Raw genomic sequence first — 18,218 nt, 5'->3', positions numbered from 1 at the left:
TCATCTGGGCACTGTATCAGCATGCTCTGCTTCACTGCACTACATCCAAGGGAGATAAAAGGGATAACAAGCAGCAAGGTTTTAATAGCTGCCTTCCCTGCATAAGGGGGTATCTGTGACAATCCAGGGCCAGGTTAATGTGCATTCCTGTGCCATAGTGGAATTCATTCCTGCTTAGCATTCCAATTAAGGAGCACAGTCCCTCACCTTTGGAAGATTTTGAAATAGGGTGATTTTTAAACTGAATTGCATTCATGAAGTTTGTCAAATTGTCCCACCTTGTTTGTGTGGAAAAGGCATTGTGGGTGCCATCCTTCCATTGTACAGACCTCCAAATGCGCAGAGAGGTGTGTACACCCCTCTGCAGCACTGTGCCTCTGGCTTTGTAGCTCCTGGGACTGAAAGTCCAGGTACACAGCCAGACATGAGCCAACAGTACACACTTGCAGCCCAGAAGGCAAATCACATCCTGGGCTGCATCAAAAGAACAGCAGCCAGCAGGTTGAGAGAGGTGATTCTGCTCTGGTGGGACCTCACCTGGAGTACTGCATCTAGCTCTGGGGCCCTCACCACAAGGGCATGGACCTGACTGAGAGGGTCCAAAGTGATCATAGGGCTGGCGCACCTCTCCTACACAGACAGGCTGGGACACTTGAGGTTGTTCAGCCTGCAGAAGAGAAGACTCTAGGGAGACCTTACAGCAGCCTTCCATTGACTGGAAGGGGCCTACAAGAAAGCTAAGGAAAGACTATTTACAAAGGCTGTAGCACTAGGACAAGGGCTTTTAAAATAGAGAAAGGTAGATTTTGATTGGACATCAGGAACAAGCTCTTTACTACAAGGGTGGCAGAACACTGGAACAGGTTGCCCAAAGAGGTGGTGGAAGCCCCATCCGTGGAGACATTCAGGCTTGATGGGGCTCTTAGCAAGCTGATCTAGTTGGGGATTTGGATTGGGGATTTGGACTGGACAACTCCTAGAGGTTCTTTCAAGCCCAGTATATTCTGTGATTCTCGGATACACAGGGCATTTGTGCTCTAGTGAGTCACATTGCTGACAATGGTGAAACTTTTCAATGCCACTTTGCAGATGCCACCCACAGACACCCCAGGCCAGAGCTGAACAGGACTCAGGAGGCAGTGCAGCTTCCTTGCCTGTCTGCCAAGGCAGTCACCAATTCGTCAGGCTTAGTGCTTGCACTGTATGCCTATCTGTGTTAGCCTGAGATAACTTCTAAACTTAAGCTTACAAGAGCCATTACAAAACTTCCACACAGCAGCTGTACTACTCTGTGTCCCCTTTTCCTTGTTCTTTTTCAGGAGGTTTCTGCTATGTGATGTAACTTTGCTTTATGGGTTCTTGCACTAGTTTCAAGTAAATTGAAGCAAAGGATTAACCTCCTCCCCAGAAAAATAGGGCTTCTAAAGAAGAATTTCTATTTCAAACCAGCAAATTTTCAGAAATAACAGGTGCCAGGTAGTGCAGAGGTAAAGCAAAAGTTGCCAAACAGCAGGCTGAGGTAAACTCTGCAAAGAAAATCAGAATAAGATTTTAGCCATACACACCAAAAAAGAAGAGCAAAAGCCTGTGAAGTGCGACGTCCAAGGACAATTAATTTTCATTTCTATTTTCAGTGAGGATGATGAGGCCAAACAGGAGGGAAAAGCGGAAATGAAGTTACAGAAACAGAAATTATATATATATATATATATATATACACACACACAAAATGGGGGGATTGGTGAAACAGAGGCTTTGGATCTAATTTATACAGCTCTAAAATGGTGAAGACTTGGCTCTGGTATGCAGATTTTAAACAAGTTTGTACAATCAGAAGTAGAGGTCTATAACTAAACTAACAGGAAAATGTCCTCTTTCTGCTTAGATGACTACAAACCACCAGTGCAACACAGCCATGGAAAGAAAAGTGCAGGCCCTAGTGTGTACCAGTTAGTATCCCCTAGAGAATGTGGGAAGTGGTTGTGCTATTGCACAAGGTCTCATGAGCCTCACCTGTCTTCACATCTAGGCTTCAGAAAGGTGACTTCACAAAGGTGCAGGTATAAAGAAGGGCTCTCATCCAATGCAGGGGAATGGAGAGTCTGTCTCACAAATGGAAACTAGAAGAATAAGGCCAAAGTAAGTCTCAAAGGAACTCTAACTGCTCAGAAAATATGGCAGAAGGTGAACAGCAGGAATGGGGAAAGGCTGTTTCACTAGATGTCTCTTCTGGCACAGGAACAAAAACTGTCAATAAATAGATTTAGGTTGACAGCTGTACATATTGATGGCCAACTACCTAACAGCCACCCAACAGGTGCAAACAGGTTAATGCCCTAGTTAAAGACAGGATGGTCAGTTAAGGAAAAGAGATTATATGATGGAACATCAGTTATAGGAAACTCTGGATTTGGTTATCCATGGATTCCTTTTATTATTTTAACTCATTCTGAGTGGACTCCTTCTATTATTTCAGCTCATTCTGAATTCAAAACAGAGTATCTACCTTTTAAAGTGCCAAGACTACCTTTTGGATTCTCATAGAATGCTATTATAAATATTATTCATGCCACAGCATTGGTAATAACTTTCACTTCTTCCCAGTTATATGAACCCAAACAGTGACCTCCTAGTATTTCTCAGCCAGTAAACCACTTGGTACTTAGTAATCATCAGGATAGTTTTATTCACTTCATATGGATACTGCACGTTTTTGCAGATCAAAATTACTAATTGTACCCAAAATGGTAAATTAACATCCCTACAGGCAATGTTTGAAGTTTGAATATACTTCCACAATTAGATTAACAAGATGTGACCTCTGTGTTTTCCTTGGTGTGCTTACAGGGACTTGAATACTTGCCAGACAGATTGATCCATGTTCTTAACCCATTTTGCAAATGCAATTACCAAGGGGCTTAGATGAAGTCAGTACAACAGAAAATAAAGTTATTCATGGCCAGGATAAGTCTGTTTAATACCACAGAAACTATTCCTTGATTTGCAAGGAAGTGCTTCAAAGTTATTTTGTCACAGCAGCTTTTCCACCTTGGCAAGTTAGCTCCAAGGGTCCAACTATATACCAGCTGAGGCAAAGGGTAAGCTTCAGTTGACTTTATCAAGAGAAAGATATAAGAACATGTTTGCATCATGTGGGAAGACTCCCATGCTGCTTCATCAATGCTAAGCCCAGAAGCAGGAGCTCTTGGGTGCTCTTGACAGAGCAGTGGGAAGAATATGTAAACAGTGTAGTTAAGAATATATCATATACTTATATACTGAATCTACTGCCAGTTTTACAGGTCTTGTCCAAATTCCTGGCTGCCTCTGGGCATAATCCTCATAGAGACAGCTTAAATGCTAATGAACTTGCACTCCTGGCAGTGCAATGTGGGAAGCAGGAAAGGTTAATAACCGATGGGACTAGCTTAGCCAGGCATGTCTGGGGAGCAGGGATAGTGAGCAGAGGGAATAAAGTGCACAGATGGCTTCTTTAAATTATGAGAATGTATTTGGATAGGGTAGAAAAAAAAAAAGCAGCAAAACCACAAACATTTTGGCAGAATTTCCTACCCACTCTGCACAAGGAACAACATACAGACATGGTAGATGAGGGAAGAGCAGGGGATATTCTACTTATAAATATCCAGTGGACTAGGGCTTTGGAAAGAAGGGGTGGCCCAAGAGAGCTGGTTAATATTCAAACATTACCTCGTCCTATCTCAAGAGAACTTTATTCCCTTGAAAAAAAATCAAGTAAGGCAAGCAGAAGACCTGCATGGATAAGCATGGAACTCTTAGTAAAACTCAATAATAAAAAGGAGGTTTACAATATGTAGAAAAAAGGACTGGTCAATTGGGAGGATTATAGAGATATAGCCAGAGAATGTAGAGATGCAAGAAGGAAGGCCACAGCCCTCCTGGAACTGAATCTGAATCTCTGAATCTCACCAGAGAGGTGAAAGAACAAGAAGAGTGTATTCAAATACATCAGTGATAAAAGGAAGAGCAGGCAAAAGGTAGGCCCACTGCTGAATGAGATGGGAGATATGGTAACTGATGATGCAGAGATGGCAAAGTTGCTGAATGCCTTCTTTGCCTCAGTCTTTACTCCTAAGACCAGTCCTCAGGAACCTCAGTGTCCAGAAGCAAGGGAGCAGAACTGGAGAGATGTGGACATTGAACTGGTCAGTCAGGACCAGGTTAGAGATCTCTTATACCATCTCAAGACACACAAATCCATCGGCCCTGATGGGATGCATCCACAAGTGCTGAGAGAGCTGGCTGATACTGTTGCTGAACCTCTCTCCATCATCTTTGAAAAGTCATGGAGAACAGGAGAGGTACCTGATGACTGGAAGAAAGCAAATGTCACTCCAGTCTCAAAAAAGGCAAGAAGGAGGACCCAGGCAACTACAGACCAGTCAGCCTCACCTCCATCCCTGGAAAGGTGATGGAACAGCTCATCGTGGAGGTCATCTGTAACCACAGGGAAGACAAGAAGGTTATCAGGAGTAGCCAACATGGATTTACCAAGGGGAGATCCTGCTTGACTAATCTGATAGACTTCTATGAAACCTTGACCAAATGGGTAGATGAGGGAAGAGGAGTAGATGTCATATACCTTGACTTCAGTAAAGCTTTTGATACTGTCTCCCTTAACATCCATGAGGAAAGCTCAGGAGATGTGGCATAGATGGGTTGGTCAGTGAGGTGGATTGAAAACTGGCTCCACAACAGAGTTCAGAGGGTTGTCGTCAGTGGCACAGAGTCAACTTGGAGGCCTGTGGCAAGTGGTGTCCCCCAGGACCTGGGTCCAGTTTTGTTCAATATCTTTATCAACAACCTGGATGAGGGCATTGAGAGTACCCTCAGCAAGTTCACTGATGATACAAAACTGGGGGGGTTGGCTGACACCTGTCAGGCTGCACAGCCATCCAACGTGACCTGGACAGGCTGGAGAGCTGGGTGCAGGCAAAACTCATGAAGTTTAATAAGGACAAGTGCAGGGTCCTGCATCTAGGGAGGAATAACAGCATGAACCAGGATAGGTTAGGGGCTGCCCTGCTGGAAAGCAGCTCCACGGAGAAAGACCTTGGAGTGTTGGTGGACAGCAAGTTCTCCATGGAACAACAATGTGCCCTTGTGGCCAAGAGAGCCAATGGGATCCTGGGATGTATCAAGAAAGGTGTGTCCAGCAGGTCTAGGGAAGTTCTTCTACCTCTCTACTCTGCCCTGGTGAGACCACACCTGGAGTACTGTGTCCAGTTTTGGGCTCCCCAGTTCAAGAGAGACAGAGACCTGCTGGAGAGAATCCAACAGAGAGCCACAAGGATGATTAGGGGACTTGAGCATCTCCCTTATGAGGAGAGACTGAGAGCCCTGGGGATGTTTAGTCTGGAGAAAACTGAGAGGGGATCTGATCAATGTCTATAAATGTCTGAGGGGTGGGTGTCAAGTGAATGGGGCCAATCTCTTTTCAGTGAGTGGTGCACAGTAATAAGACAAGGAACAATGGGTTTGAACTTGAACATAGAAGATTTCACCTCAACATGAGGAGAAACTTCTTTACAGTGAGGGTGACAGAGCACTGGAACAGGCTGCTCAGAGAAGTTGTGGAGTCTCCTTCTCTGGAGACTTTCAAAACCCTCCTGGATGCATTCCTGTGCGAACTACCCTAAGTGGTCCTGCTTTGGCAGGGGGGTTGAACCCAATGATCTCTTGAGGTCCCTTCCAATCTCTAATGTGCTGTGATACTTGGAAGGAACATGGGTGACAGCAAATTAATATCTCACTTAAGTAGTGACTCAGTGCTTAAACATAAGACTTACTGCCATTTTACATGCTGAAGTGTACCTGAGCCACCCAGAAGATGTGTCCTGGCAGATTAGGCTGAGGACGTACAGAGGGGCAGTGCCTTCCTGGAATGTCAAGCAGGCACCCTAGGAGATGCCAGAATGGACCAAAATACCTATGTTCTAACACCTGATTCACCCCATAATAACCAATTATCATTCTGAAATCCCTCCCTCCTGCCCTCTCCAGCAACAAGAAGTAAACAACATTGCTAGAAAGCCAAGACAAAAGTCCCCAAAAGTGAGTGGTTTGTTACCAATCTATGCTAGCCCTGCCAGAAGCAAGGTAATCAGCTCTGGCATTGTAAAGCCTTTATGCCAGTTATTGTGCTAATGAACCTGTACTGTTTTAATGAGGTGGCTATTTTCTGCCTAGTGTTGCTTTATAGAGCATCCTTAATTAACAGTGCAAATCTTAATTGATCACAGTTTTTAGTAGAGGGATTGTTGTAGCTGATTTGCTACAATAAGCCAACGTTTCTCTTACCTATACCAGCCAACTATAATCTTAGGAAACATGGTTTATTACCTGGAGCTTTAGTTCTGAGAAAAGATTGCTTGTGGACCCAAGCATTAAGAATTATTAACTTGCTACTGTGCTATCTCAGTAGCAACTCAGGTCTCTGCTACCTTGGAGATATCTCCATCACTTTATATAAAATGGCTTGTATAGATCTATGGTCAGAGGTCAGTTGCAGTCATTATGTACAAGAGCAGTATGCTGCTGTTGAATATGCCCTCAGAGTCACCAGAACTCAGTCTGGGGGTGCAGATGTCTGCCAGCTGCATGCCTAAAAACATCCTGTGTTAGGCATTTGCAGTGCAAAATGCCTGAAGCTGGGAAGCAGCACAAAGGTTATGAATCTACCATGGACATCAGCGAATACGTTATCCAGAAAAAAGAATGAAAACCCTATAGATGAAAAATTCTTTTTTTTCTAATATTCAGTATACTATATACAGGGGTCTGTAAGGCTCGTAAACTCATCTTTTCATCCCCTTTTGTCTGGGGCCACAAGGAGAACCAAAGTGCCTTTATTTCCCTTAGCTTATTTAAAACATGTACATATCTGCATGGAATGTGTGGTTGTAGTCAAACCCCACACTTCAGACAACTGAACACAGAAATCAGGGGGAGAGATTTTTCCATGATGCACAACTGACTTGGTGTGTTTCAGAGAGTAGAGACAGTTCCTTCTTAAAGAGTGCTAGTTCCTTCTTAAAGAGTGCTAGAGACTGACCCTAACTGAAACAAGGAGCTGGGACAAGAGGACTCAGAGAATGCAGAAAATATTCTTTCTTCAGTATATGGGCAATAAAGGTGGGTATTATTGAACAGCTGAGGTTGAAATAATTGCAAGATCTGAGGTTAGGACATAGCTTTTCCTTTTCCTCTCCCAGCCCTAACTGAGACTAAAACAAAGATCTTACCCTGCAGCATAAAGAATGGTTTCCCTCTTAAGCATATCTTGGCCAAGGGGAGGCAAGTCTTGGAGGCTTGAGGTCCACTTCTGGTTTTGTTGAGAGATTTAGGACACAAATCGGTGTGGTCATGGTTGCATTTACTTCAACTGCCCCACCAAACCCTTCCAGACACACCTAGCTGTGCCTTTCCTTTCACCAACACAAAGCAGTATTCCTTCGTCTTCCCTTAGTTTCCAGTTTGCACACCTCGCTGGTCATTCAGCATTCATACGACCTTGATAAAACATGTAAATAGCCTTGGAGCATTAATAATCTGCTACCATTTTAGGGGTCTTGGGCTTTGTGGCACCTCCATCTTATGCTCCTCTCTGAAGCATCCTGCTTTTGTCTGCCTGAAGCATCAGCAGGCTCAGTAAAGGCATGGCTTAATGATTTGCAAAATGATGAAGACAAGATCAAACTGAATGATACAACCCTGTAGTCTTAAATGCAGTTAAATCTTCTTGTCTTCATTACTCAAAGCAGTACTCACTACAAACTCTGGGAAATAAAGGAAAGAAAGCACAGTCCCAGTAATGCAGTCTTGAGTCACTACAGTTAAGCACAAGTAGAAGAGAGAAAGACAAGCAAGTCAACCAGGAAGCAGAGAAGGTTGAAAGGAAAGACAGAAACAGGCAAAGAGAGGGCACTTTTGCAGAGAACAGTTTGGTCTACAAGAGACAAGGAAACAAGGACTAATAAGGAGGTATATGTGCAACCTCTACAAGAATTACTTTGTTTCTATTGAAACTGATGAAAAGCACAGATTCTTGGAGTAAAAACTCAGTTAAGTAACTGGCCTCCTGTTTTTAAAAATCTTCTCTATTTTCCTTTTACTGTTGTAAGTGGTCTTTGTAGTGTTAAAGGTTCGTTTGGGGGAGGACAGAGGGTCAGTCATTAACTGAAACAGGAGGAGATTTTTTTCATTGTTTGTCCTAAGGTATTTGCTCTCTGTCTTTTCTGTTGGTGCAGTTACATCTCATGGCATAGTAGGATTTCTGATGACTCCATACACTTCAAAAACTGGAGAGTGAATACATTCAGCATTATGAGGCACCCAGTGCTCTAGTTTTGTAAACACACTACATGCCACTTTTCAAATATCTTCAATTCAATTTTAAATCAAATTTTGTATTTTACCTTGTGGTATACTGCCCTTCTGAATACGTTTTGCCTCTCATGTAAAACTTAGGATGATACTGAGGACAAACCTCTGACACTTTTTCTTTTGTTGCCTTTTTTTTTTTTTTCTGGGTCACAGAATCACAGAAACATTCAGGTTGGAAAAAACCCTCAGGATCACGAGGTCCAACTGATAACCCTACTCTACAAGGCTCACTCCTAAACCATATCCCCAGTGGGATCAATCCTACTGGTCTCAGTACAATTAAACTTACACCATCATGCTCCTGTTGAGCAAGGCAGGCAAAATCCAGGCTCAAGATGATGATGTCATTGCCATGCTGTGGTTGTTTGACTGGGTTCTGACCTCAGTGGAGCCTTTCTGACAGTGCTTAATAAGAGATAATGTGTAATGAGATCACTCTCTGCTTTCTAAAAAAGCAGATAACTAAAAATAGGCTGCAAGAGCCCTCATGACATTTTTGTGTCAGGTGTGGACAGCCCAGTTGAATTTGTAAGTGTATTTCTGTGAGGTTTGCCCAAGCTGTTTATGGCACTCCTGGATATTTGTCATGAAATTCTTCTGCAGCCCATTGTAATACACAAAGACTCTAAATCCCTCCAGGCTTCACAAAGATTTGCGCAGAGATTATAAATGAGCAGCAGATTAGCACCAGATGAAAAAATCTGTTCTGTTAGAGAGCAGATCTGTTCAGTCAGTGGCTGGGTTTGTTGTGCGTCTTTGTGGTGAGGTCTTTCTCTCTGTGTTTGGAATCTCAGTCAAAACCAAAGTGTCAAGCTGGATCGTGTCTTTGTCCTCTGAGATGGCTGACCTCCTCTCCAGCATCTCTGCTTGGCTTGTGGCTGATGCAGGCAGCATGACTGTACCAGGCAGGGCTCTACCAGGCTACAGTGAGGTAACATGAAATGCAGAAAGCAAACTGTGAGAAAGCTGAGGAAAAGGACTTAAAAAATAAATGTATTCAGAAAATTTAGGCAGATGCAACTGCTTCCTAAGCCAAGGGGAGGATTGAGGGGACAGGAGAAGGCTATTCTGCTGAAAAGAGTAGCTGCATGTGCCTCATACTGCCCTTGAGGTACAAAAATAGATTTTTCTCTTTTTGGCATCCCATAACACAAAGCGCAGTGCAAGATCAACATCTCTTGCTTGCTTGTCATGGTTTCTCCCATGCGCAGTCACACCTGGAAATCCAGTCTGAACTTTGTGGGACTGTCAGGCACTGTTAGGTTAAAATGAGGAGGAGCGATTACACTAATCCACAGGCTGTATGCAGCCCTCCATGTGCTGTGCTAGGGTGGAGCAAGTGAGGACAGTCAATAGCCTTGGCACAGGACTAGGAGCTAGTTTTACCTGAATTTTAATCCTGGGTAAGTCATTGAATCCTCTCTGTGATCTCTGGCAAGCTACAGAATGTAGATATAGAAAAGTCTTACTAGTCCACATAATCCAGTTCTCTACAATATAGGATTAGCCTCTAATCTTTACTCAGTAGTAATTCATGAGATGGACTTTCTGATCCCTACCTGTAGTACAGTTGTGCAGTCCAATATTCTTATGGTCATGAAAGCCTTCAGTTATATTGCTTTAAGAAGAAAGTATTAAGAAAATTTCCCCAATTATTTCCTCTTTCTGCTTATATCACAAAAAGCAGCATTGGGAAATAGGTCTTCTAAATAATAACGTATCTAAACAAAACAGGATTGAGGTAAACAGTTTCTCCTATAAACAGAGGTGTTCAGAAATAAGCTGTGTTCAGTGATGTTTCCCAGCCTGCTGTACTTGTCCCCTTGTCCTTGCTGATCCACCATTACCTCCTGTCAGGCCAACTGGGCGTGACCAGGAGCTGGGAGCTCTAGCTGTGAGCAGAAGCAGGAATAACAGCAAATACCTTGTATAAAATGAAATGTTCTTATCTGTCCACAGGAACATGAGAAGAACTAGGAAAAATACTTAAAATAACAAACCCCTAAAACTAATGTCTTAGCAAAAGCAAATTTTTCTTGTTAGTGGTAGCATGTCTCAGTTAGACCAAGCACTTAAAGCTGTCCAGCTGCATGAAGCAAGTTGCCCTTCCAAGTGCTCCAACGTAGACATGCTTTTCTTTTTTTCTCTGAGTGTCTGCTTTATATCTGTATTTTGGTGTGGTGGGTTGAAAATTCCCCCCAACATTAAATTGCCAGACCAGCTCAGTTGGAAGCAGATAAAGCTGTATTTACAAGCAAAACTACAATCTACAATGAAATGCAATGAATATGTACAAATACACACTTTTTACAATATTTACAGGTATTTACAATTAATAAACATCACAAGAACCCCCCTGGCCCAAAAAACTAGGGAGCTAATAGCTTTCCCTTCCCTGCTCTCCTGCTTACCCCCCTGAACACAAAGGGACAAGAGAAAGAGCAGAGAATTGGTCTTTAGTACTTAGCCAAAGCAAAGAACACAGCCAAGATCAGCAAAGCCAGCCAGAAGCACCAGTTAGTGTCTCCCAGAGCAAGGAAGCCGAAAAAGAGAGAGACAGATAGTATATACAACCCCACTTTATTGATAGTGTGCCCAATGGGATTGTTTAGAACTTACTCTTTTCCTTTTTACACCCAATAGTGATTTTTTTACATTCTAGCACTTTCTGTTCAAGATCTGTGGAAAATTTTAAAGGTACAGCCTAAAACTACCACATTTGGTAGCAAGTTCCTACATGAGAGCCCCCAGGATTTCTAGCAGATATATTTCATCTCACCTCATCCATTTATCTTGGCATTGCCCTCTGCTTCATACTTTCTGTGATGGTTTTAAGACTGTCTTTTTAATTTTTCTTCACAAAGTTCAAGCAGAGAAAGCGAAAGAATGTAAATAAATCACTATTGGGTGTAAGAAAGCAAAATAATGATTATTCTAAACACTTCCATTGGAGAGATAGAAATGTTTAAGAATTACTACTCAAAATAAGGTTGGGGAGTTTGGGCAGTGGGGGACTCGGCTTGCTTGCTGGGCTTCTGTCTGGCTGCTTCTTCTTTTCTGGCTGAAGGTAACACACTGACCTTGACAAGCTAAGTCTAACAGCCTCTCTGCTTCTTGACTCTGCCTTCTGCGAGGGGGGTCTGGGAGAATTCCTTCTGGCTGAGGGGGGAGGCCCCTTGGGAAAGCAAAGGGGGCTTGGTTGTGCTTTTCCGTTGATTGTACATATATGTAAATGTTGTAAATAGTGTGTATATTTGTACATATTCATTGCATTTCATCATAGATTGTAGATGTGCTTGTAAATACAGCTTTCATTTGCTTCCAGACTGAGCTAGCCTGGTTATTGTCAGTGGGGGGGGGAGGATTTCAGCTCTCAGACTGTTACACCTTCATAGGTGATGCCTCAGGTAAGCATCCTTTTGAGTACTGGTAATGTGTTTGCACCTACGGTCATTGTGTTGCATATCTGTAATCCAAAACTAGCAAGAGCTGTTTTAAACTGGAGGGTTCATAAATACTAGAAAGAGCTCAAGACACTTAGTTTTTCATGTGTCTGTGTTTTATTCCCCAAATACTAGGACTTCACCTATATTAGTAAAATAAACATGCCCAGGAACATACCCAGGCAGTGACAGCCCTGATGTGAAGTGGCCCATGAATGTGCTTGCAAGCCAGGCAGGACAGATCAGATAACTACAGTCAGACAACTGAATCAGACCAAATATCTCTCAGTAGTGGTGTCCTGAGAGACTAAATTGCTTTTGTTTTGGAGCATTTAAAAAATCATATCAACAAATAACAAATTATTACTATAATCTAAAGACTTTTACTAGTGTGCAAAATACCACCTATATACACCAAACCAAAATGAACACATAGGAATTCTCTCTACAGGATTTGGTTCAACTCCAGATTGTAGACAACTAAAATTGATGTCTAACTGCAGACATTTTTGTGTGAGCAATAGTTCTCTGTTCTCACTGAAGTCAATGGGTATGTACTCAGTACAGCCCAAGGACCTAGAAGACAATTTTCTTCAAGGAAAGCTGAGCTTCTTTCTATTGGTTGTATTAACTAGACAACTAAATTCTACCTGTGATGTCTTTGGGCTCTGTCTTAGACAGATGGTATAGTAGATGGATGGTATGGTCTGCTCAAGGTAAAGGCAAAGCTTTCGAGCTGCCCACACAACTCTTCCCCCCAGAACTCCCCCCCAGTTCTGTCCCCAAAAGCCTGGTATTTTCAGGTGTAGTTTTCTCCAAGTTTTTATTTGGTGGTCCCCAAAGTCCTCCTTACCTTTTTACAAACAAGATGGCTGCACTTTCTTGGGGGCTTGGCTTCTTTGATTGCTTGATCTGCCAAATTGTCAGCTGAGTCTACAAAAGCACAAGAATACAGCATAAACCCAAGCCATGGTCAAGCAATCCAGTATTTTCTCTCTGAGAGGTAGGAAAAATATTCTGGAGGTGCTCCTGTTGATTCATTAAGTGTGGCGGCCAAGTCCAAGTATCTGATATCAGGGCTGCTAAAGAGAGAAAAAAAAAAAAGTAGTACCTTTAGTTAATGCAAACAAAATACAGTGAGGAGCATTTTCTTGGACAAACCTACTTTGACAGTGTGATTTCAGCGTGTCATATTGCTATTGTGAGGTTATCCAGAAATGTCTTCTGTTCAGAATCAGCTGGTATTTTCCGTGTGGACAGAAGCCTTTTATCTTGCAGAGTCATTTTTTAAACAAATTAACTCAGATATTGCACAAATGAAATACCGTTGCCTGTAGAGGTCTGAAGTGATTTCTGGTTAATGTTTTGTTCATTGCTTGACTCGTTTTATTTGACTCTTGTACTCAGTTTCTTATCAGTTAACGAAAATGCTGCCCTACTATGGTTAGTTTCTCCATTAATTAATTTAATTCTTTATGGCACTAAGAAAAACAGCTTGTTGTATTATAGAGAAATAGGTTATGACTTAACATACCTCATTATGAGTCCATTGGCATATACATTTATCTGCAGTGCCTAAGTGAACTCAAATGGTTTGGCTGTCCTATAAATCACCTCTAGCTAAGCAGTCACGAATGAGCAAAACATTTTTTTGCAGACATGAAAATCCTTTTTTGCCTATAAAAAAACATTGCAATGAAAAGGGAAAGATAGTTATGACAGATCTGGGTCACTAAGACAATGTGATGTGCACTAGCGAGATGTCAGAAGCAGCAATGTATGGACTGCTTTTAGAGCAGATGATACAAAGGACCTCCTTCGTTGCCAGGTTTCATCCCTTTCTGTCATGTCATATAATCTCTTTGGCAAAATGATCAAGCTCCACCTTTATCCATTACTGGTCTCAGAATTCTGACTCTTCTACTTCTGATGTGCTTAGAAACCTTTTATTAGTTTGTGATTCAGGTTTGTTAATGGGTAGTTCATCTGGTTTTTTGCTGTTTTCTTCATTTTGGTTTGGTTTGGTTTGGTTTGGTTTCTTGTGGTTATGTCTTTTCCAGATAGAGTATTTTTTCTTTTGCACATAGGCATGTTTTGAGTCACTTGCAGCATTCTGGATGAGACCTTAGCAGTGTTGTCCACAGTATGTCAGTATTTTCTTAACTCACTTGAAACTGCCCAGAATCATGTTTATCACAGCCTTGGTCGCTTTAATAGCACCTAGCAACCAAGATACCTGGTTGTTTCTCCTCTGTTGTTTCCATCTGACAAATCCCATAGCTGAGATTATTGTTTATTCTCAAGGGTGTAATCTTGCACTTGGTCTGTTAGTTCCTGTCCCTTTTGGGATACAAATCTAGCATTTTGTATTTTGGGAGAAGTTTTAAAATTAAACTTTTAAAAATGCAGACTTCTAAAGCTTTACCAAAATAAATGGGATAATGGAAAACCTTATGATTGCTTGGACAGTATGGCCTCAGTTCAGTTACCCACACATCAGTGTCTAATAGCAGCCAGTCACAAGTGGTGTTCCTCAGGGCTCAGTCTGGGGACCACTTCTGTTTAACATCTTTATTGCTGACCTTGATGAAGACATAGAGTGTGTCATCAGTAAGTTTGCAGATGACACCAAGTTAGGTGGGAGTGTTGATCTGCACCAGGGTAGGGAGGTTCTGCAGAGGGACTTGGATAGATTGGATCAATGGGCCAATGTTAATGGGATGAGCTTCAACAAGGCCAAATGCCAGGTCCTGCACTTGGGTCACAACAACCCCAAGCAATGCTACTTGGGGAAGTGTGGCTGGAAAGCTGTCTGGCAAAAAGGGACCTGAGCGTTCTAATCAACAAGCAGCTGAATATGAGCAAGCAGTGTGCCCAGGTGGCCAAGAAAGCCAATGGCATCCTGGCTTGTATCAGAAATGCTGTGTCCAGCAGGAGCAGGGAGGAGATAGTCCCCTTGTACTCAGCTCTGGTGAGGCCACACCTTGATTATTGTATTCAGTTTTGGGCACCTCAATACAGGAGAGATGTGGAGGTGCTGGAGCAAGTGCAGAGGAGGGCAGCAAAGCTGTAAAGGGTCTGGAGAATAAATCTTATGAAGAGAGACTGAAGGAGCTTGGGAAAAGCTTCGGAAAAGAGGAGGCTGAGAGGAGACCTCATTGCTCTCTACAACTGCCTGAAAGGACATCATGGAGAGGCTGGTGCTGATCTCTTCTCACAGGTAATTAGTGGTAGAGCAAGAGGGAACAGCCTCAAGCTGCAACTGGGCAGGTTTGGACTGGACTTCAGGAAAAAAAATTTCATGGAAAGAGTGGTCAGGCATTGGAATGTCCTGCCCAGGGAGGTGGTTGAGTCACCAACCCTGGATGTGTTTAAAGGTCATTTAGATGTGGTGCTTGGGGATATGGTTTAGGGGTGAACCTTGTAGAGTAGGGTTCTGGGTTGGACTTGGTGATCCTGAGGGTCTTTTCTAACCTGAATGTTTCTGTGATTCTGTAATTCCATAGGAAGGCCACCAGGCCTCTAGCTGCTTTTTGAGAGGGACATTGGCTCCCCATTTGTCACAGCTGCTCTCACTGTGTAAATGTTCAACTATCTGGCAGGTAAACGACTGAATCCTGCCCTAGGGATGAGATTCAGGTCCCAGCTCAGATCATAACCATCAGTCAAGGTGTCTACAAGTAACTTAGGCGTTTAAAGCTGTGCTTAAAGTCATTAGAATCTAGTTAGTAGAGCAAGTGGTTTCTAGAGCACACCGCTCAGCTAACCATATGTCAAAGAGAAAACATGAAAGAGTTGAAAGAAGTAGTAAACTCCCGTTGAGATGACAGAGTATGAGGTTGCTTGCTAAAGGCTTTTTAATGTTTCAGAGAGAAAAGTAAAAACATTCACACTATATTAAGGAAGAAATGATGGTAGCATACATCTCCATTTCTTCATTTTTGTTCTTCAGCTGTCCTCCAAAGCAGTAATGTTGGAAGACAGAATATGAATGAATCTGCACAAGGCAATAGGAAGTGAGAATTTCAAGCTAGTGTAATTCAGCCTGCAAGGCAGGGCTCTTCTACCATTTATTCTCATTGTCTTCAAGGCTTCTTATGTAAATATTTGGCGATTTTGGCAGGGTTCTTTCTCTTTGTTATTGAAGTGAAACATTTGCTGCAAGCATACTGAATGAAGTCTGCTTTGTAATTATTTGCAGTAACAACTCAGCAGTGGAGACCTACAGTTGTAAGGCTGCCAAATCTGTATTAATATGATCTTCTTTTCTCCCTCTCCCTGCTGCAGCAAACAGGCAGTTGGTGTAGGAAGTCTGCAAAGCAGAACAAGCAACTATATCCATCTGTGTCAACAGATTCCCACTTCACTACTCTGCCAGCCTTTCTTCCTCAGAGCCACCGATCTGTCCCTGAACAACCAAAAGAAATGGGTCAGAACAAGGTACACCACCCTAATGGCCTCGGTCATTATCTTGGTTTCTCCCAGCAGGACTTGAGACACAGTGATCAAGGAGATTTTACACACAGATCCAGCAGTGCCTCCAGCATTTCATGGTCATTTCAACGAAGCAAGTCTCTGTTCTGCTTGCCCACAGTGAACTCCTCCTCAGCTCCAGAGACTTTTAATTTTGGTGAACAGTTTCAGTTTTTAAATACTGGGTCACCTGCAACCAGGTTAAAAATGTGGAGGTGCAGCCCCAGGCTTAATGTTGATGATTTGGAGGGTGCCCAGGAGACTGACGTAGACACAGGGATGAAGCTCTCTGTCTCAGACCTGTCTGTGGTCTCTGCATACTCTGCCCTTAATGGATTTTGCAATGACATGGAAGCTTCTCTTCCCATATGGAAACAAACTGTCAGTAAGGTTAAACAGGAGGCCACCAGTGGAAGGCCTCTATCAGACATGTGCAATACCTTTGAGTCAGTTGATGGTTCACTGCCTTCTCTTTCTGAGTGGTCTTCCAGCTCATTCATGTCAGCATCTCTCTCCAAGCAGCCCAAACAGTCCTCAACAGCAGCTGCTGGTTCTCTGGATGGTCACGGTAGTGTTTGTCCAGCATCTCCAGCTAATGAAGAAGAATTTTACATCTGAAGTTTCTTGTGTCCTTCCTGGGCAAATGTGACAGCAGTGGGCACACCTTCAGCTTGCAGAAGGTTCCTTGCTGAGGAGAGGTGATGAAACAGAGCATGCTAAACATTTGAAGAAAGCACTTGGATCCCCCAGAGATGGTTGTCCCTAAACTATGCACAGTAAAGCAGTCTGTCTTGCACCCTGTACCTTTGTACTGAGGGAGGTGATCAGCATAGGCTTGCTCATGGCAGTGCAAGGTGGATGGTTTCTATGACTGACCCTTAGGCTGGTGGTGAAGGAAATACCTGAAGAATCAAATAATAATCCAGTTTTCTTTGACATCAACTTTAACATTCTTGAGGAATTCCCTTTTGATCAGGAAAAATGAGAGAAGAAGGGGATCAGCTTTCCCTTCCACAAGTCCAAAGGCAGCTCTAAGCACAGCAGGCCCCAGTAACAAGTCTCCAGTGGAGTCAGGCAAGACATTTCCTGTGAGGACACGTTTCCTTCTTACCTCAGAACTGGATGTGCTGAGGTGAGGAGAAGATTCGCTCCTTCCCCAGGAAAGAGGAAGTTGTGCTGTATCTCTTACTTTGACAGTCCAGGATGCAGAAAGTGCCAAAAGGGAAACCTTACACACCACATTTAACTCTTAAAAATGGGTTCCTCCAGTTGGAAGGAAGCCATCAGGGCTGTTGTTGGAACCACTTGAGTAGACAGTGGTAACCCAAGTAAACAAGGTTTGCTGCTTCTAACCCGTGCAACACAGAGCTTATGCTTTTGGAATAACAAACCATGGAAGACAGCCCAGCATTTTTATATATTGCTACACCACTAGTCCCAAAGATGTGGCAGCTCCCCGTTTTTTAAGAGGTTGTTATGTTTCTGTTAAGAATAATTAATTCAGAAACACATTCTTCATATTTCCAGTGCCAGTGTACATCTTTATGAGTAAACCACATTTAATTCTCAAATAATTGTCTCCAAGGTCAAATTTTACTGGCTTTTCAGGTGATGTTTTTAAAATGCTCATTCTTGATTCAATCTTTGGCTCCAATTCATTTGGTATTAAAAAAACTAAACAAACAAAAAAAAAAGGGGCAAAAAAAGCTGTTAATCTGACAGCTAAGTACAGGATTTGAGTTGTATAGACAGACTGCATTATGCATGTTCTGAAAAGTTACATTTTTGGCAGAGAAGTAGTGCTGATTTTGGCTCTGGTCTAGCCAGTGAGAAAACAACCACAGGTGTATGAATAATGCTGTAGGTAACCTATAT

At 42.7% G+C, this 18,218-nt stretch overlaps 1 protein-coding gene across 1 annotated transcript in view; it reads left to right on the top strand.

Annotated features, from left to right (window-relative positions):
* The window catches only part of FAM124A (family with sequence similarity 124 member A), a 47,783-nt gene extending 30,822 nt beyond the window's left edge, over positions 1-16,961 (top strand). The window contains exon 4 of the mRNA XM_054389502.1: positions 16,158-16,961. Within this exon, the coding sequence (XP_054245477.1) occupies positions 16,158-16,961 (804 nt within the window). The remainder of the gene's footprint in view (positions 1-16,157) is intronic.
* The last annotated feature ends 1,257 nt before the right edge of the window (positions 16,962-18,218 follow it).

The sequence above is a fragment of the Indicator indicator genome, chromosome 1, assembly GCF_027791375.1.
Source record: "Indicator indicator isolate 239-I01 chromosome 1, UM_Iind_1.1, whole genome shotgun sequence".
Taxonomy (NCBI): Eukaryota; Metazoa; Chordata; class Aves; order Piciformes; family Indicatoridae; genus Indicator; species Indicator indicator.
Note: the sequence above shows the minus strand (reverse complement) of the source record. Positions and strands in the feature narration are given on the sequence as shown.